This window comes from Papio anubis, chromosome 3 (assembly GCF_008728515.1).
Source record: "Papio anubis isolate 15944 chromosome 3, Panubis1.0, whole genome shotgun sequence".
NCBI classification, from domain to species: Eukaryota; Metazoa; Chordata; class Mammalia; order Primates; family Cercopithecidae; genus Papio; species Papio anubis.
Window position 1 is genome coordinate 164,266,745 of NC_044978.1, and position 21,108 is coordinate 164,287,852.

Here is a 21,108-nt window from a genome sequence, read left to right on the forward strand (position 1 = left end):
TGAGAACTGTCCTCCCAATGAAGGACCCAACAACTGGTGTAGGCACACCTGGGCTCGAGAGGCAGACAAAGGGTGGCTGGTAGAAAGTGTGAACAGAACTTGGTTTTGTGGGCTGCAGTGTTCACACACAGGTACAAAAATCCCTTCTTGTCCTTGAAGACAGCTGGGCACAGGAAGCAAAGGCGGTGAGGGTGTACAGGCCAAAGATTTGGATCTGACTCTTTCCCATCTGCTGTGTTTCAGGGAGAAACTCCAAAGTGTCTGAGAATCCTGCTTACAAACCTTCCAGGTTGTTATGGAGGTAATTTCTCAAAGCAGGAGCACAGAACATACTTTATTAGCATCATAGAATCCTTGTAAAATTTCAAACATAGGGTAGGTAAGCCCTGGGCTTGCAAACGTTAGGGCGAGGCTGGAAGTCAGAGTAATCAATTCTGTTAGGGTTTCTTGGAGGGTTCTCTCATTATTGCCCGAACTGGTGAACATCTCAGGTATCTTTGCCTGTCAAATTTCTTTCAAAAGGCAGCCTTTCTAGTGAGGTCCAGATGCATCCTCTAGAGTCTATCGCTGTTGTTGTTGAAGGCCAGAAACAGCTTCAGATTGTTCACCGTATTGAAGAGGAACCTGTTTCCTGGCTCGAGTGTATTTGGGACAAATGAGACTACCACAATGAGGTGAGAAGGCGATTCCTTCTGAAACACTTGGTTTTGGGTACTTTCCCCATAGGGATGCTCAGGGAAATTCCCTGCTCTTCTCTCTACTCCATCCTCCGGGCCAGGCTCCTTGGGCCACATGGGCAGTCTCCAGGAGCGCACAGGACGGCTTTGTCCTGTGCCCGCAGTGCAAGCGCGGGGAAGGCGAAGGGAAACGAGCAGAAGAGTGGCCACCGCGGCTGGAGTTTGAACTCGAACTTTCCTTGGCCCTCTCTACGAGTTACCGCCTTCCCGCGGGCTCCCCACAACTCCTGCCCGGAGGCCAAGGCCCGGGCGCGCACCGGGTCGGAGTCGGGCTCGGCAGGTCCCGAGAGCGTGCGCCGCCTCCCCGGACTCCCGGGCAGCCGCAGACACCGGGACAGCTGGAGAGCCGGGGAGGAGGAGGGGCAGGGGCGGAGGCGGCCGGCGGCGGCGGGCGGGGAGGAGCCGCCGCGGGTCCTGGCCAGGGGAGGAGGCGGCGGCGGCGGCGGCGGAGGAGGAGGCAGTGCTCGCGCCGGGAGGTAGAGCGGCGCTGGGACCCGTGCGGCCGTGACCCCCGGCTCCCTCGAGGCCCAGCGCAGCCGCAGCGGACAAAGGAGCATGTCGGCGCCGGGGAGGGCCCGTCCTCCGGCCGCCATGAGGCTCTGGGCGCCGCTGAGCCCGCGCCGCGCTCCTGCCCGCCCGGACTTCGGGGCGGCCCGCTAGGCCAGCGCGCCGCCGCTCTCCCCGCAGGCCCCGGCCCGCAGCATGGAGCCACCCGGACGCCGGCGGGGCCGCCCGCAGCCGCCGCTGCTGCTGCAGCTCTCGCTGTTAGCGCTGCTAGCGCTGCTGGGAGGTGGCGGTGGCGCCGCGGCGCTGCCCGCCGGCTGCAAGCACGATGGGCGGCCCCGAGGGTCTGGCAGAGCGGCGGGTGCCGCCGAGGGCAAGGTGGTGTGTAGCAGCCTGGAGCTCGCGCAGGTCCTGCCCCCAGATACTCTGCCCAACCGCACGGTCACCCTGTGAGTATTTCCCGGGACGCCCGGTCCTGTGCCGCTCGGCTTTTTCTTACCTCTCCGCTCAACTTTGGAGAGGGGTCCTGCCGGCACCCACGCGCCTTTGTGTGGAGCTGTAGGTAGGGGGTGGTGCTAGGAAAGACCTCGTGTGCTTGGCATGGGTGCAGTTCAGGGAAAGGCAAGCGAATCTGCGTCTGAGCTGCCTCTCAGCTCCACTAGTTTGCAAAGTAAAGTTTTCGGGTTCTCTGGCGCGCCCCGCGCTGTCCCGGGCGCAGCGCTTTTGGGCTGTGCGGTGTGCCACGTGAGGATGCAAGTAAACACGAAGTCGACAGAGTTAAAGCTCATTCATCCTGGGCTTGGGCTTCCAGAAAACACAATGCTTGATTACAAGCGCCAGTCCTTCTGCTTCTTTGCAAATTAAGTTACACTTATGTGGTAGAGTTTACAAAACACAAGGACTGTGTGCGAGCCGAAACCCAAGACGCTTCCTTTGCCTTTTGCTATCTTAGTTTTATTACAGTTAAAGAACACTTTTTAAGATAGAGTTGTTATTAAGGGCTGGAAACATTTCAGATCAATCTGTTTATGTACCTTGCAGTCCCGTTTTCGTGTCTGTGGGGGCTCATATTTAAAAGCCAGGAACTTTGGAATTGAATACTGTGGGTTTATTGAGCCTTCCAACTCGAGGGATTTTTGATTTTCGGATTGAGTTTCCACCTGGAAGGAAAAATTTTGGTAACTCACTTGTGCTGGGATTCACGGTTCAGTTTTGCAAACGTAGTTCTGCCAATTCTAGCTGAACAGTTGGCCCCAGTGACTGTCGAGTTTGTTTTCAGAAGGATGAATTGGTTTGGAAAGTTTTGAGTCTAAGTGTTTCTCATGGGTATTTTGTTCAACTGAAATGTGAGTCCCTTGGCTCGGGGTTCCTTTATGTTGTTTTGGTTGGTTTCCTAAAAAAAGAATCAAGGCAGCCACTATACAAACATGAATGCAAGGGCCGCAGCATGATCTATGAAAACACTTAAAGTATCGTTTTAAATGTAACCCAAATTCAGCAGGAGTATATACAGGTAGGCCAGGTATACATTTCATTACTAACACCTTTGTTTACCCTTCATTTCCATTTTTTGAATTAGGAAACATTCAACCATGAAAACTGTGTCTATGTGTCTGTTTATGGAGGCCTGAAGATGGGTGAAATAGTTTTTGTTTTGTTTGACTCCTTTACTAACACGTTACCATTTGGTGGTGGCAGCAGTTATATTTATGTATTTCTTAGCCAGATTCTTTGAAGTGGAAATTTTCGGTATGGGACTTCAATTACAGTGCAAGTGGAGAAAATTCCAATGTTGGAGGAGATTTTCTTTGTTACTCTGCAAAAATTAGTCATCATGCAGTTGTGTTATAAACATTTAGGTTTGGGGTCAGTTAGTGGCATTTACGTTGACTCATGTTTAGGTGCAGTTTTTCTGACCTAAAAGTGTCAACAATTCCAGCTGGATTGGGTCAACTACTAGTAAATTGCTGATGTTGCTTTGCAGAAAAAAATAGGGGATATGGTGGTAAATTGATTTTCAGCATATTATCGATTAAACTATTTTACTACTTTTTTATGAACTGGTTAAAATATAAGTATGAAATGTCATTTTAATCCAGGTTTTTTTTTTTTTTTTTTTTTTTTTTTGCCTGAAAGCTTTTTAGATGAAAATAAAATTAAGGTTGGGCATGGTGACTTACACCTGTAATCCTGGCACTTTGTGAGGCCAAAGCGGGTAGATCACTTGAGGTCAGGAGTTCAAGACCAGCCTGGCCAACGTGGCGAAACCCTGTCTCTACTAAAAATACAAAAATTAGCCAGGTGTGGTGGTATGTGCCTGTCATTCCAGCTACTTGGGAGGCTGAGGCAGGAGAATCACTTGAACCCAAGAGGTGGAGATTGCAGTTAGCCGAGATTGCACCACTGAACTCCAACCTGTGTGACAGAGTGAGACTCTGAGCCAAAAAAAAGAAGAAAATAAAATTAATTTAGTGAGTGGGAAGAAGATACTATTAAGGATCAATTAAAGCTGTTCTGCGGGTCGTGGTGGCTCACACCTGTAATCCTAGCACTTTGAGAGGTAGAGGTGGGTGGATCATCTGAGGTCAGGAGTTAGAGACCAGCCTGGCCAACAAGATGAAAACCCCATCTCTACTAAAAATACAAAAAATTAGCGGGGCGTGGTGGCGGGTGCTTGTAATCCCAGCTACTCGGGAGGCTGAGGCAGAAGAATTGCTTGAACCCGGGAGGCAGAGTTTGCAGTGAGATGAGAAGGCACCATTGCGCTCCAGCCTGGGTAACAAGAACGAAACTCCGTCTCAAAAAAAAAAAAAAAAAAAAAAAAATGAGGCGTTATTCTGGCTGAAGAGGGTTCAAGGTATATGAGTCCCCCGTAGAGGGGTCTTGTGGGCCATTTTCGTCATTTTACTGGGGAAAGAGTTAGAGTTACTGTAGATAAGGGACTCACCAGAATTCTCAGAGTAGCATCTGAGTCCACGTCCCAGATGCTGAACCCAGATTGCGGTTCAGATGCTTTCTCATTCCTTGCCTTGCCTTCATCTTAGTTGAGCACAGTTTTTGTTGAGTGGCCCCTAGGTAGTAGGTAACGTGTTGAAGTTTGGACTGTGTGTTAGTGCCTAGGGCTACTGCAGATTACTATGGACTTGGTGGCTTGAAACAACAAATTTATTCTCTCTGGAGGCCATAAGTCCAAAATGTATTAGCAGGGCCATGCTGTCTCTGAGGACTTTAGGAATAATTCATGCTTGCTTCTGTCATCCTCTGGTTTCCCTTGGCTTGGGGCAGCATCACTTCTGTCTCTGCATCTGTCTTCCCTTGGCCTTCTCCCTGTGTGTCTGTGTGTCTCAGGTCCTCTCCTTTCTCTTTTAAGGATACCAGTCATTGAATTTAGGGTCCACCCTAGGTCCAGGATGATCTCATCCCGAGATCCTTTAATTAAATACATCTGCAAAGAACCTGTTTACAAATAAGGTCACGTTAAAAGGTTAGGACTTGGACATTTCTTTATTTGAGACACTGTGCAGCTCACGACAGAATACAAATAAAAACATGGTCTTTCTTCTCCAGGAACTTACAGATATTTGGGGAGAAAGATTCATGACTAAGTCTCAGAACAGTATGGTCAATGCTCTATTACCAGGGTGCACATGTAGCAAAAGAAACCCAGAGGAGGGCAACCAAGGCCGCCTTCTCCCTCAATCCTAGTGGGATTGGGGATCCTGAACCAATTCTGGAAAGAGGACTCTGGGGCGGGCGCAGTGGCTCACACCTGTAATCCCAGTACTTTGGGAGGCTGAGATGGGCGGAACACTTGAGCCCAGGAGGTCAAGACCAGCCTGACCAACATGACAGAAACCCCATCTCTACTAAAAATACAAATATTAGCCGGGCGTGGTGGCTTGCACCTGTAATCCCAGCTACTAGGAAGGCTAAGGCAGGAGAATTGCTTGTACCCAGGAGGCGAAGGTTGCAATAAGAAAGAAAAAGATAACTGTGAAGAAAACGGTGAGGGGACACGGGGAGGAAATGATGGGGTTGGAAGTGGGGGACCCCAGGTGCCCACGGGTTTGGAGAGGACAGTATCTGGTTATGCTGCTGTGCAGTTGGTGTTGCTGGAATGTCAAAGGTAAGTGTTTAGTGCCCAGTGTGGTCAGAGAGGAGTCTGGAGGGGCCAAGCCGAGGAAGGCCAGGCTCCCTGGTTTGAGCCTTTATCACTTAGGTGTGGCAGGGCGTTTTCAGCTGAGTTGTGATGTGGCCACAGAGAGGAAAATTAACTGATGGGAACTGGGAGAATGGCAAAGGTGGGATAGAATTTATTTTTTTTAATCACGAAAAATAAAGCTATTTCTCTTTAGTGGATGAACTGGTCTTCATCGTAGCCTAAAAGTCAGACCCTTCAACAGTATTGATGAGCAGCACTTGTTTCTGTAGCTATGCTTAAAGAAAGGTCTGGCAGAAATCCCAGGCTTAACTGTGTGTTCCCCGTGTCTCAGGTAGACTTTTGTATTGAGGGATTAAACTGCTTCTGTTATTATAACACACAAATTGAACAAAAATTTACCTGCGTTTAATGTTTTCATTGAAAATATACTTATTTACTGTATTTCTGTGATTTATATTAAATCTTGCTCAATAATGTAAGTTTTGAAAGTTCTGAGAATTTCATTTGATAGAAAGTTTTACGAATTTATCACTGCCTTTTTAAATGTGGGTTCCTCGTGATGCTACATGGTGATTCTAGACAAATAAAAATATATAAAAAAATTACTTGTAATTTGTCAGATAACTTCCAGGTTTTTCTCAGACTAACACTAAAATAGTGTGTAGAGTTTTGGTTCTTCATGTTTGTTATCAAAGAACTAATAATTATTTTGGACATCGCCCGTGTTGCTCAGTACCAAGAAAAGAAATGCTTGTATTGTTCAGAAGCTTACATCTAGTTAGGAGGACGGATTTGCATGATAGGAAGCAGACATTTAGGGAACCATTAAAAGACTATCCCTCATTAAGTAATAAATCCTGTGCTGGAGACTGTTTCAGTGCTTCAGGAAGCCCAGACAGGGGAGAGATCAGTGTGGCTAGGGAGTCATTGGAAGGTATTTGGTTTTCCTGGAGAAGTTAGGACTTGAGCATGGCCTAAAGGAGGGGAAGGATTGGATTGAGTGGGGAGATGGCATTCGGGAGGAAGGGTGGCAGGTGGTGGCTGGCCCACTTGAAGTGGAGAGACTGTATCGGGCGAATAGTGGAGAGAGCTTTTGGAACCATTTGCCCGTATGTGGTATTTCAAACACAGGCCTGGTTGGGGTTAGGAGAGAGTGCACAGAGGGGAGAGGAGGTGGCCCAGGCAGAACCACACTGGAGCATGGAGGAACATGAACAGGAGTCTGAGAAGGAGCCTCTGCAGAGGCTGTGGGGAGCACCAGGGGAGAATCTCATCCCGGAAGCTAAGAGAAGTTTACGTGTTAAGGCTGGAATGGCCTTTCCAGTTGACATGTTGAGAGATTAAGCCAGAAAGACAAAGGAATAGACAGCACTGGATTTGATGTCCCGGCGTCTGGTGCCCTCCATGAGCAGTGTCCACGTATCACAGGTGAATGAGCCAGGTTTGGTGGCCTGAAAAGAGAAGTGGGATGGGAGCACAGATGAAGGGTTTGGCTTTTGATGGCAGCAGGGAAGCTCATTCTCCACATATGTAGTCAATGCACCAAATAGCACTAACTGAATCACATCCTGAGAATGACTGTATGGCAGATGACGCATCTGAATGTGGTTTGGAGTTCCAAGCTAGGGAGCCTGGGAGTGGCCCACCTGGAAAGTCATTTCTTATCTATGAGGAACACCTGAGTCTCCATCTTGTCCCATGGAACATGGACCATATGGGGGATCAAGGCCCTTTGGGGTTAATTGAAGGTTGCCAGGTGGAGACTGTTGGGGAAGGTGCTAAGTGAAGATGCTGCTGCGTGAACTGCATGCTTTTTTTTTTTTTTTTTTGATATGGAGTCTTGCCCTGTTGCCCAGGCTGGAGTGCAGTGGGATGATCTCGGCTCACTGCAACCTCCGCCTCCCAGGTTCAAGCGATTCTCCTGCCTCAGTCTCCTGAGTAGCTGGGATTACAGGTGCAAGCCACCACGCCCGGCTGATTTTTTTGAATCTTTTGTAGAGAGGGGGTTTCACCATGGTGGCTAGGCTGGTCTTGAACTGCTGACCTCGTGATCTGCCCACCTCGGCCTCCCAAAGTGCTGGGATTACAGGGGTGAGCCACCGCTCGCGGCCGTGTGCTGCATGCTTTTTGCAAGTTGCGAGTTTCTCTGCTCAGCCCGTAGCCACCGGGGCATGCAGTTCTCCTGTTCAGCCCACCAGCACTGAACTCTCTCCCCTGCATGTAAGCCCTCAGTGAGACTCCATGTTCTGTTCACTAGCTCTGGGTTTCTTCTTCTTGAACCTGGTGCAATCCCTTCTGGAGTGGGTAGGGGTTCAGCACAACACCTTGTCATGGGAGAAAGGGGTGTCAAGGCAGGCAGGAGGGCATTGGGGCGCAGGTGGGAGGAAGAGGGAATTCTGGCCCCATTGCTTCTATTTTCTCAAAGACATCTAGGCAGGGCGAGGGAAAAAGGGGCCAAGAGGAAGGGGAAAGAGAAGAGAAATAGTTCTTTTGGAATGTGAACCTACTGGGGATGGCAGAAAAGTCAGCAGGGAGGATCTTTTTCCAGTTTTGCCTTCTGATCTGATTCAAAGGGAGATGGTCATTGCAATTGTTTTTCTCCACCTGGATTCAGCCTAGCGATGGGAATCCTTGGGTGTGGCCAGGTTGCTTCTTTGCCAGGTGAGTGCAGCCAAGGGAGAGAGGAGCAAAGTGATTATAATCTGTAGGCCAGCCAGATGCCGCGGCCTGAATTCTCACCAGCAGAGCCACTGGATCAAGAGTAAGATTATTATCTTTGAATGCAAAATCTTACATATGTCTGCAGCCTGATTTCTTAACACCCAGCACGGATTACTTTTTCCATGGACGTTGGTTGAGGCAGTGTTATGTTGTAAACACAGTGCCCAGTGGTTCAGGGTTAAAATAATCCAAGGGTCAGTCTTTTAAACAAACTCTTCGTTTCACCAAAGTGTGCCTCTCAGTGTCCCCTGAGCAGAGTTTATACTGTGCTTCCTGTGTGCCTTTGCTAAGACACCTTTGCCTTGGAATCCCAGTCTGGGAAATTCTGGGATATTCTTTAATACCCAACTCGGTTGCTACGAACTCTTCACTGTTCTGGCATTTTGATTCTTCCATCTCTGAACCCAGGTAGCTATTAGTGTTCGTGCTCTTGTGTCGCTTTCTGTGATACTGGTGCTGCTCTCAGAATGCACATACCCTTGAAAGCAAGGACTGTGACTTCTCACAGCACCTCGAGTATGGGTGGGTACGTAATTGTTCTTTATGGGCAAGAGTAATGCTAACAGAGATACGACTAGGTGGTGGAAAAGCAGGAAAATTGGGGGTTAGAAGGCGGATGCAAATTCACAGGTTTACCTTATTATAGCAAAGGAGAACATATGTTTGTTTAGTTTGTTAGTTTGTTAGGTTCAGCTGTGGGATCCCTGATTCAAGGATGGGTATATTCAGTCTATCTGCAGTCACATGTGATCTACTTGATCTTATGTGTGTGGCAAGCACACACATATAGACTGTGTTGGGAAGTGGCTTGAATTCCTACCAGGAATGTTGCTCAGAAATCTTGCAGGATTGGGGGCACAGTTTGGCCTTTGGTCCGTGAATGCAAGTCGTAAGCTTTTCTGATATGAGACATGGTTGCGTATCACCCAGCCTCAAAATCCTGTTGTTTCTTGCCTGCTTGGAGTCCTCCAGCACCAGGAGAGCACATGAGAGAAGTTGGTGGGTTTGGCAAGATACCAAGGCCCCAAACAAATGAATATGGTAATGTTTGGTGAGGTTGCTCCCAATGCAGCTCCAGCTTCTGTTCCCAGCAGCCTGTAAAGATGGTTTAAAAAAACAGACAAAGACAGAAGTAAAAACTCCTGAAAGTAACTCAGAAAATGACACGGGATGAAGTTTCTTAGACTATTCAATGACTTGTTTCTCCATTCGGCTGCTTCTCAGAAAGAATTGTTTACTGGCTTGATGCTATGGAGGAATTTTCACTCTAGAGAACACAGCTAATGTATTGTGTCAACATTTTTCTTATAAACAAAGATTAGAATACAGAGTTCTTTGAGAATTAGTAGCTTATTTTATTTATTTTATTTTTTTGAGACGGAGTCTCAGTCTGTCGCCCAGGCTGGAGTGCAGTGGCACGATCTTGGCTTACTGCAAGCTCCACCTCCCAGGTTCACACCATTCTCCTGCTTCAGCCTCCCCAGTAGCTGGGACTACAGGTGCCCGCCACCACGCCTGGCTAATTTTTTTTTGTATTTTTAGTAGAGATGGGGTTTCACCATGTTAGCCAGGATGGTCTCAATCTCCTGACCTCGTGATCCGCCCGCCTTGGCCTCCCAAAGTGCTAGGATTACAGGCCTGAGCCACTGCGCCTGGCTGAGTGCTAGTAGCTTATTAACTCAGTTTTTGCAAAGATTAGGAAGCTATAAATGCAAACTTGCTCAATAAGTTTTTAATGTAAAACAATATAATTTTAATGCTTGATGTATGATTTAGCTTGCATTTATGTTCAAATACAGACAATTTTATTTATTTTATTTTATTTTATTTTATTTTTGAGACAGAGTCTCGCTCTGTCTCCCAGGCTGGAGTGCAGTGGCATGATCTTGGCTCACTGCAAGCTCCGCCTCCCGGGTTCACGCCATTCTCCTGACTCAGCCTCCTGAGTAGCTGGGACTACAGGCGCCCACCACCGTGCCCGGCTAATTTTTTGTATTTTTAGTAGAGACGGGGTTTCACCGTGGTCTCGATCTCCTGACCTTGTGATCCGCCCGCCTCAGCCTCCCAAAGTGCTGGGATTACAGGCGTGAGCCATCGCGCCCGGCTAATACAGACAATTTTAATCTGAAGAGGGAGCTTTATAAAAGTACACTATTCCTCCCAAGGTTTTTTTTTTCTGTCTTGACTAAAGTTTCAGAAATGTTGCATGTCTAGTAAGGCAGTTACCTACGTGTAGAGGGTAGAGTGGGACAGAGATGAGGTAGGTGCCTCCCAGAAGGCACATGTCTGTCTTGGCCACTTTTAGTACCACGCTGAACACGTTGCAGATACTAAGCTTTGCTTTTGTCTGGTGTTTTTTTTTTTTTTTTTTTTTTTTATTATTAAAGATAGGGTTTCATTCTGTCACCCATGCTGGAGTGGAGTGGCGCGATCTTGGCTCAGTGTAACCTCTGCCTCCTGATGTCAAGTGATTCTCATGCCTCAGCTTCGTGAGTAGCTGGGACCACAGGCACACACAACCATGCCTGGCTAAGTTTTGTATTTTTGCTAGAGACAGGGTTTTGCCACATTGGCCAGGTTGGTCTCGAACTCCTGACTTCAAGTGATCTGTGTATCTTGGCCTCCCAAAGTGCTGGGATTACAGGCATGAGCCACCGTGCCTGGCCTTCTTTTGCTTTTCGTCCAGCAAAGCATTTCTTGTCCTCAGATCTTTCCTGTTCAGGGCCTGAAGGGTAAAAATGGAAGGTTTAAGAGGTTGATAGAAAAATACTCCAGCACCTTCCTACTTCTCCCCTGCATCTTCAACACCCTGGTCTTTTTGTTCTTATTTGTCTGCAAATGAGTCCCAGGGTAAAGCTGTGCCTTCCTGCATACACTATGGGCTGGCCAAACACCAAAACTTTCACTTTTGGTATTTACTCTTCTCCAGTTGCATTCTTGATAATTTGTACCCTAGTTTCCTATATTTGTATCCTAAACTTGCTTTTGCATTCATTTAGCAAATAGTTATTCAGTGCCACCCTGCTTGTGAACGTATGTAACTTCTTATCTCTGGGCTTGACTTTTCTTTTGATCTATTAGACCAGTTTTATCTTAGTCTTGTACCTCTTCCTAGAGCTCCACCTGTTGCATTCTAGCTATTCAATATCTGTCATACCTCCCCTCAGTTAGATGTTACCCTCTAGCTCTTTTTGATGTGATTTAATCTACATTTTCCTCTGCTGTTATACTCTGCTAAAACAGCAGGGGGATAACCGTGGAATTTTAGAAATTCTTTTTTTTTTTTTTTTTTGAGACAGTCTCTGGCTCTGTCGCCCAGCTTGGAGTGCGGTGGCGCGATGTCTGCTCACTGCAACCTCTGCCTCCCAGGCTCAAGCGATTCTCCTGCTTTAGCCTCCTGAGTAGCTGGGATTACAGGCGCCCACCACCACGCCCAGCTAATTTTTGTATTTTTAGTAGAGACGGGGTTTCCTCATCTTGGCAAGATTGGTTTTGCTCAAATGATCTGCCCGCCTCAGCCTCCCAAAGCACTGGGATTACAGGCATGAACCACCATGCCTGGCCAGAATTTCAGAAATTCTAAATGGGCAACGGGAGTTTCTAAAGGAGAATTTGCAGGACGGTTTTAAGAACAACCTAAAGGGACTGATGGAACTTTTTGCTCTGTCACCATCATTGCTTTTTATCCCGTGTCCCACTGCTGGGCACAAAACCTTTGTTCCATCTAGAATGTCTTAGATTTGCTAGGTGACTCACACAGTCACCTGCATTATTTATGGCATTTCTAGCCAAAATTTTTCATGCCATGACACAGATAGACAATGATGATGTGTGCACTGGAGTGAAATGGTGAAGGATGTTCCTGGCCAGAGCCCTTTGCACTAGGCTTGCATCCATCCAAGTCCCATGGTCAGAGGAGTAGTGGTCCCTACCTTCCTGTAACCTGGTTGGTCAGTTTGCGGTTGAGATTTTCGACCTTACATTTGAATCAACAGAAAGCATTAAAAGTTCAGATGCTTGGGCCACAGACCTCATGTTCTGATGTATTGTTCAGGGATGGGGGCTGGACATTGGTATTTTTTCAGAGCCCTGTGGGGTGGTTCTGATAACACCCAGGTTGAGAACCTGCTGCTTAGTAGCCCAGGGACCTGAAGGGTTAACCCTAGTCACCATCTGTTGTCTGCCACAACAAAAGAAGGTAGAAGAAAGAGCACAGGAGCCAACTGAGGGCAACTGCCTCATGAGGGAGGGAGGGGCTGGGCCAAGCAGAGAAAAGACGATGAAATCAAGAGACATTTCTAGGACAGAGAGCTGAGAGCTTCAGGACAGGGCCTTATTCATAGAAGCCAAGAAAAACGACTACTGGTAAAGCAGAGAGTGACGTGCTGAAGCCAAGGTTAAGGACAATAGGTTTCAGAGATGTATTGTGGAGTTAAATGAATAGAATGAGAGGGTCTCACAGCAGCAAGCATCAGTCCAACAGTACTTGAGGGCACCTTGGAGAGACACGAGATTTTCTTTCTCTGGGCACATAGCTTTGTTGTCAGGCTGCAGAACTGAACTAACTCGGGTATCAGGCATTTGGTAGTTTCTTTTAGCGCCTCATCATTTCAGATGAATGACATTCTTGGTTATTAATTTAAATAAAATATTTAAAACTCACATTTTTTGTCTTTTTTTCTTTCCCCTATTTTGCCTTCTGAAGTCTAATTTGCATAATGTTTGAATTGTGCACATTTGCAATCTTTTGTTCTTGAGTACTCACCATGGTTGGGGGCAGGTCTGTAGAATTGGGTGTCACACACAGAGAAGGCTAAATTATCCATCACCCTCACCATGGACAGTTTAGGTTTCACTCTATTTAGAATTTTTATTAAGCCCTTTTTATGATTCTCTCTGAAGACAGCGCTATGATAAGCATGAGAAGATCTTTTGTCAAGATTGCTACCTCTGTATGTAAAAGTGCTGTCCCCCACCTATTCAAGAATTGTACTTGAAGGCTAAGATGTCTCCACACAAGAACAATAAATGTGCCCCTACCAAGGCTAGGGGGACGTAGAGGTTCCCTTAAGTTGTCTAAGCTCCTCAGTCTCAGTGCCATTCTCTACCCTCTTCCTAAGCACTGGACATCATACACAGTATGTGATTAGTAAATGCGATCGGTAAATGTTCGTGAATTAAATTCACTCCCGATATGGGGACATTTCTCAGTTAGAATACATGGTTCCAAGTATGTGACCTGGTCCTATATCTAGAATGTCAGTTCTATTGAGGTGTTGGAGACTCTGTTTCCTCATGTATCCGTAGCACCTACTATAGTGACAGGCGTTTAACATCCACTGCTACCATGGCCTTGTATTGTGGGTGGAATAGTAGAAAGCAGGTTGTACATTGTGCCTCCTTCTATGTAATTGAAAGAAAGAGCAACTATGGAGATGTAACTGTAAGGCAGGTTCTTTAACATAGTTGTTAAAATGTTCTTTCTTTAAGCCTGCTTGGATCTAAATCTAATTAAATTGATTCATTTCCCATCAAGATAAGACTTAAAAGCATTCTTTGTTTTATTGTGCAATTCTTCCTGATTCTTTTCTTATGAGAAAGGCAAAGAGAGATTGACTACTGGTGTATTCATCTCCAGGGCAGTGTTTAAGATGGATATCCTTTCTATTAGATTTATTATTATTTTTAATCTGCTGTTTGTTTGTTTTAAATGAGACCAAATGTAAACTCTTCCTTTGTGACCAAAATGCAGTTAGAATTCTAAAGTCTTTCCAGTAACCTGGAAGTGCAGTCTACCGCAGTGGACAGTGTTACGCCGGCTCTTCCATTCCTTGGGACCACCTCCTACCTCGTGTTTGCTTGCATTATGACAGCTGTCATACTGTTTTGGAATTATTTATTTACAACCCTAGTTCTCCTACCAGATTGTAGACTCTTGATGGCCATCTTTATCTCTGCATCCCTAGTGTCTAGCATGTAAGCACTCAGTAAATCTTTGTACAAAGAGGTCTCATTTTTCTTACTGTTTTTTTTTTTTTTTTTCCTAAGTAGTACTGGGCAGAATCTTGCATTATTCTTATGCAGGATGAATCTGTCATGGATAAACTTGAAACTATTCAAAGCAACATAACCAACATACAAGGTCAAGGCTTAAACTTCCACTCTTCATCTGATAGTAAAAAGTGTCTTTTACCCAGATTTTTTTTTTTCATTTCTTGATCCAGTTCCCACCTCTTGAGAAGTCATTGCTTTTCTGTTTTCTATTTTGAACTTCTCCCCCAGTTTGTGATGTTTCTCGTTATTGCACATAGCCACTTCCTTTCCTCTGTTATAAAAGCTCCTGTCCCCAAAATATTCCCTTGCAGCACCATGATTGAGTGACCACTCTTTCTTAAGTGAACTTCTTGGAAACTAGCGTGAATCCATCCTCTTCATTTCCTTACCTCTTATTTCAGTTTCAGCCTATTGCTGTCTAGCATCTATCTGCCATTCTGCATGTGATATATCTCAATGCCTGTCCTAATTTCCAGCATTCCACCCTGTATGTGGCCTATACACTGCCGTCTTCTGTCCCATGCTCTTGCTGAAGTTTGCCTAGATTAGACCATTTTAAAGTTCATCACTACATACTTCTTCCTCTTCTGGTCCTTTAGCTTGATGGACACACCTGGTTTCACACTTACTAATTATTGTATTTGGCAACTGTATTTACTACTTAAACCATTCTTTCACCCTTACGTGGTTTGGGTTGATTATAGCTCTCAAGGAGGACCTGACTAGCGTGGCTGCGTGGTTTCCCTGCCAAGATAGACACAGGTAGGGTAGTACCTCCTAGAGGATGCTATGCTTTTTGAGATAAGCCTCCTGGGAGTAGGCGTCATCCAGTCTGAACCTATGAGAAATAGAGATTGCTTGAGATTATTGCCTACTTAAAGAACATTAGTGAACTGTTCTACTAGGATTTGACTTTTCAGAGCTCCTTGGTGGGTGGGAAAATACATATTCAAGTTCTTTCCTTGGGGATAAAGTTGAAAAACTTGTCCATCAGCTTGGCTAGAAGTTAGCAACCACAGACAGAAACTTTGTAAGACTTTTTTTTTTTTTTTTTTAAGTTTTATAATATTCTTAGTTCTTGTATTAGTTTTTTTTCCCCATCTTTTCCCATTTTTTGTGATTATAAAACCTTTTACATTTGAATTGTTCTGTTGTTACTGTGTGGAGCAAAAAATGAGAGGGGAAATTGTTTAGACCTTTTATACTAAGTCTTTTTTTTTTTTTTTCTTCTTTTTTTTTTGAGACAGAGTCTTGCTCAGTCGCCCAGGCTGGAGTGCAGTGGCGTCATCTCAGCTCACTGCAAGCTCTGCCTCCCGGGTTCACGCCATTCTCCTGCCTCAGCCTCCCAAGTAGCTGGGACTACAGGCACCCATCACTACGCCCGGCTATTTTGTTTTGTATTTTTAGTAGAGACCGGGTTTCATCGTGTTAGGATGGTCTCGATCTCCTGACCTTGTGATCCGCCCGTCTTGGCCTCCCAAAGTGCTGGGATTATAGGCGTGAGCCACTGCGCCCGGCCTTATACTACGTCTTAATATATCCAGAGGGAGTGTAGGTGGTGGCAGCTTTAAAATGGAAAGGAAATGTGGGGAGTCCCCAGGACCTGCAGACAATGAATAACAGGCTCCCTCCATGGCTGGTAGGAGAGTTTTGGGGGATGAGCATAACATGGTTCATTCGGATTCTTTCGTGCTCTTTAATTTCTGTGATATTTTGCTGGTCTATGAAACTGATAAGCTTTAATGGTTGTAGCTTATTCTGACCCAGAGTTTATTTTCTAATGATGCCTTTATTTTTTTGTTGGGATGTTGCTGAATAGTAAAGTAAAACTGAAGATCTTGGCCTTTCTCATTGTTCTCCTTCAAGAAAATGGGATTTCAGAAAACACTTCTCTTTAGCCTTCTCATGAAATTAATTTCATAGACCTGTTTCTCGTTTTGATGTAACCCCTGTAGAGTTACCTAATATAAAGGTATATTAAGATTTGCTAGAGAAACAGAACCCACAGGCTAGAAGAAGAGATAGATTTAAGAGGAGAGTTGTAGGAGTTGGCTTACATGGCTATAAGGAAGTCCCATGATCTGGAGAACTAGAACAGCTGGTGATGTCTTTGAGTCCGGGTTCAAAGGTCTGAGAGTCTGAGAATCAGGTGGAGGGGGAGGATGTGAGTCCTGGGCTGGGTCTGAAAGCTTAAGAACTTAAGGCCGGATGTCTGGGGGCAGGAGACAGTGTGTCAGCTCTAGCACAGAGCGAATTTGCCCTGCTGCCTCTTTGTTTATTCAGGCCCTCAGTGTATTGGAAGATGCCTGCTTGAAGTAGGCAGTCGACTTAAAGAGGACCAGTCTACTTTGGTCTTCTCCAAAGTGGATTAGGGAGGATCATCTGCTTTACTCGATTATCAATTTAAGTGCTAATCTCTTCCGGAAATGCCCTCATAGACACGCCCTGAAATAATGTTTTACCAGCTATCTGGGCACCTCTCAGTTTATATTCACAAGTAAAATTAACCATCACAACAGAGTAAAACAACCTGTTGTTGTTGTTATTGTGTTGCTTTTTTAAAGGAGAGATTTATTTCTACTGCTAGTTTCACTTTCTCCTAAAACTGGTTTGGTGATATTTGTGAACTACCATGACTAGAGAAACTTCAGGTGTCTGTAGAGCTCTTTTGACTTTCAGAACTTTGTTGTAAGTGTCCTTACCTGATTTGAAAGTTCTAATAACAACCAACACTGGAATATCATGTGCTAGGTGCTGTGCCAAATGCTCCCCGTACAACATCTCACTTGATCGCTAAAACAGCTTTATGAGCTCCGTGTGTCCATATTTTACAGGAGTGCCAACTGAAGCATGGACAAGTAAATTGATCTTCTCAGGTTACACATAGGCTGCTGGGCCTGGCTTCTGGCCTTCAATTCTAACTATTGTTATTTTCATAAAAGTCACACCCTAAGCGCTTTCTTTGGTAGTGGTGTTGGGGTAAGCCTTTGTAGAACAGTTGTTCAAAAACTTGTTTACATTAAAGCATTCCTTTAGAGACGGCTGACAGATGGGAAAGTAAAGTACAGGCCAATCATCTCAAATATGAAAAATGGGAATTCCGACATGCTCCAAAATCCAAAACTTCTTGGGATTGACAGGATGCTTATAGGAAATCCTCTTTGGAGCATTCTGGATTTTGGATTTTCGGGTTCGGGATGCTCAACCAGTAAGTGTAATGCAAATGTTCCAAATTCTGCAAAAATGGGAAATCAGGAACACTCTTGGTCCCAAACATTTAGAATGAGGGCTATGTAACCTGTAAATGAGAATTTTCACCTAGTGCATATTATGTCCAAGTAACTAACAACTGTTGAAGGAAAGAATTTTAACACCCCATTTTACTATCAACAGGTGGTAGTGGAAATGACCGAATAGGGCTTATACTTAGGTTTGCAACATCATCTGTTTATTATACAGTCAGTCTTTCTTTGCTTATCTGCTGCATTCTTGAGAATGAAAATTTTATCCTGGAATAATAAATGACCCCATTTCAAACATCTGCCATGTGAAGATGAATAAGAACATCATAGGGGGAGTAGATACATTTTTGGGAGGTGTGCATCTAAAGTGACGTGAATTCGTAACACTCTAGTTCTGTCTACATGTCATGCTGTTGCTGGGTGAGCAGGGAACCGTCGTTCCTACACCTTATTTAATAAAGATGATCAGAATGGAGGATAAGGGGAAATAGCATGAGACTGTGAATGGATGTGGGGATTCACGTTGGTTTTGCTACGAAGTAAAATTGTGTCACTTAGCAAATCACAGCATTTCTGGCCTTCACTTTCCTGACTAGTAGAATGAGGTTTTTGAACTAGGCTATCTTTATTGATTCTGTAACTGCTAAAGTTCTGTGATTTTACATATGAAACCAAACCTAACAACATTGCTAACATGTATTTTTTAAAGCCACAGAAGTTGCGTACACATTTAATGAAATTCCAGTCGCTTTATTAGAATTGGCTGATTGTACCATTATATTGCATTATAATAGTAAGGGTGAGGATTGTTTACTTGTTTGGAGAAGGGGGGCCTTGGGGCTCCTTCTACTTAAACCTCAGGCCTGCCTGCTTCCTGATCTTTGCTTTCTTTTCTCACTACTAATTGCCCTTCACTTACAAGCTGAGACCTGCCCTCTTTCACTAGGGCTAATGCCAACATTGGGACCTTGAGCTCTTTTTTTGTTAAGTGGTTTTCTGTTCTTTGTTTTTTTTTTTTTTTCCTTTTTTTCTTTTTTGAGATGGAGTGTGACTCATTGCTTAGGCTGGAGTACAATGGCACGATCTCAGCTCACTACAACCTCCGCCTCCCTGGTTCAAGTGATTCTCCTGCCTCAGCTTCCCGAGTAGCTGGGATTATAGGTATGCACCACCATGCCCTGCTAATTTTGTATTTCTAATAGAGGCAAGGTTTCACAAAGTTGGTCTGGCTGGTCTTGAACTCCTGACCTCAGGTGATCCACCCACCTTGGCCTCCCAAAGTGCTGGGTTACAGGTGTGAGCTACCACGCCCGGCCTTGTTAACTGGTTTTCTTTTTTTGTCCCTGAGTTCCTGTCTTTAAGATCTGAACACTTGATTTTTATTTTTTTATTTTTATTTTTTTTGTTTGCAAAACTTCTTTCGCTTTTGTTGCCCAGACTGGAGTGCAGTGGCACAATCTCGGCTTACTGTGCAACCTCCGCCTCCTGTGTGCAAGCAATTCTCATGCCCCAGCCTCCTGAGTATCTGGGATTACAGGCTCCTGCCACTACGCCTGATTTTTGTATTTTTTAGTAGAGACGGGGTTCACCATGTTGGCCAGGCTGGTCATGAACTCCCGACCTCAGATGATCCACCTGCCTCGGCCTGCCAAAGTGTTGGGATTACAGGCATGAGCCACTGTCCCCGGCCTTTTTTTTTTTTTTTGAGATGAGATCTTATTCTGTTGCCCAGGCTAGAGTGCAGTGGTTTGATCATAGCTCACTGTAGCCTTGAACTCCTGGATTCCAACAGTCCCCCCACCTCAGCCTCCCAAAGTGCTGGGATTATAAACCTGAGCCACCGCACCCGGCCTAAACACTTGATCCCCCCCAATTTTTTTTTTTTTTTTTTTTTTTTTTGAGAAAGTGTTTCATTCTTGTCACCCAGGCTGGAGAGCAATGATGTGATCTTGGCTCACTGCAACCTATGCCTGAAGTAGCTGGGATTATAGGCACCCGCCACCATGCCTGGCTAATTTTTTGTGTGTTTTTAGTAGAGACAGGGTTTCACCATGTTGGCCAGGCTGATCTTGAACTCCTGACCTCAGGTGATCTTCCCGCCTTGGCTTCTGAAAATGCTGGGATTACTGGCTTGAGCTACCGTGCCCGGCCTCACTTGAGCTCTTTTAATAGGTGAACTCTGGTTGCTCCTTTATGTGTCTCTGTTCCTCCCTCTGCTTATAGGAATATAGGCTTCTAAACCCCAACTCCATGAGTAGACCAGCCTGGTTCTCTGAATTTCTGAGTACCAGGTGAACCTGCAGGGTGTCATGTCAGAAACAGAGACCTTTTTTTTTTTTTTCCATAGTGAAGATGTCCTTGATGGCTGTGTATACAAATACACACACACACACACACACACACACACTTTTTTAATAAAGAAGTTAATTTCCAGACTTTATGGACATCGTGCAGATTCTTTATCACATCACAGTGTTATTTTTCTTGCCTGCATTTTCCCCCACTTTTGTGGCTTTGCTTGTATTACCACATATTTATTACAGAATCCTTTGACACCTGTGTTCTGGCTGATTCTGTTTAGTGGCAGTTCCCTGTCGACCCTCTGTGGTCTCCCTCTGTTCCCCACCTAACTCTCTCTAAGTGGGCAGGCTTGTTTTTGGTTTTGATTTCCCCCACCAATTATAAAAGTACATTTGGATCATAGTTGCCTTTGATGGTTTCTGCAGTAGAACCAGTGGTGCCAGTTGATTTCTTGAATTTCTGCCCCCATAAATTGGGAGTAGCTATTGAAAGTGCTTTGTGAGCTTATCCAGGGAAATGACAGGACTGAATAATGATCTGTCACGGGCATGGTATGGGTGGTGATGGCACACATGCCATCATTTGCCAGTGGCCCTGGAAGCCCAAAACTCTGTTTATATACCTGTATTAATTGTTTCTTTGGTTGTCCAGCATTGGACTCATAATGACCTTTTGTATATATCAGGGTTCCTCACCGTTTGAAGTAGAGTTTCAATACTTACTTTAACAGTGGTTCAGCCACTTATATTTACAAAAGGTCTCAAGATTTCTTACTGGTCAAATTATTTAGGTTCTGTACTTAATATTAAGTGATTTCACTCTTGAGTCATAATTTCCAAAGTGCGCTCTCCCAGTATATTCTAATAGAGGCTCCCAGGATTTGGATCACGGATTGTATTGAGGAAAAATGCTGGTTGCTAGGTGTTCAGAACTGATGCAAATTAGTAAGAAAAGACAGATAACCCATTGACAATGTGGTATAATAATAATAGGTAATGTTTGCCGAGTGTGCTGGATCCGGTAGTAAGTGTTTTAAATGTTGTGTTGGTTGCTTTTTATAGTTCCCTAATGAGATCATTATGATTATCCCTATTTTGTGCCTGAGGAAGTGAGGCATAGAAGCTCATTAAGTTCCGTGAGGTCACCCAGACGTAAGTGATGGAACCAGGACCTGAGCCGAGTCAGCCTGACTCCAGAGCCTGTCCTCATAACCAATGTGTTATATGTGTTATAAAGGTCAAAGGAGATTTCTGGATCTTCACAGAAAGAGAACACAAATTCACATAGATACATATAAATTATTTTGAGGTACCACTTTTCACTTCTGAGATTCAAGTGTGACTCTGGCAAGAAGGTGATGTACATACTTACATTAATGGAATATATA

The 21,108-nt window shown here is 45.0% G+C and overlaps 1 protein-coding gene across 1 annotated transcript in view; it reads left to right on the top strand.

The window, feature by feature from the left end:
* The first annotated feature begins 1,157 nt into the window (after window positions 1-1,157).
* Window positions 1,158-21,108, top strand: part of ADGRA3 (adhesion G protein-coupled receptor A3) — a 130,282-nt gene continuing 110,331 nt past the window's right edge. Inside the window, exon 1 of the mRNA XM_003898540.3 lies at window positions 1,158-1,690. Coding sequence (XP_003898589.1) covers window positions 1,440-1,690 — 251 coding nt within the window. The 5' untranslated portion in view covers window positions 1,158-1,439. The remainder of the gene's footprint in view (window positions 1,691-21,108) is intronic.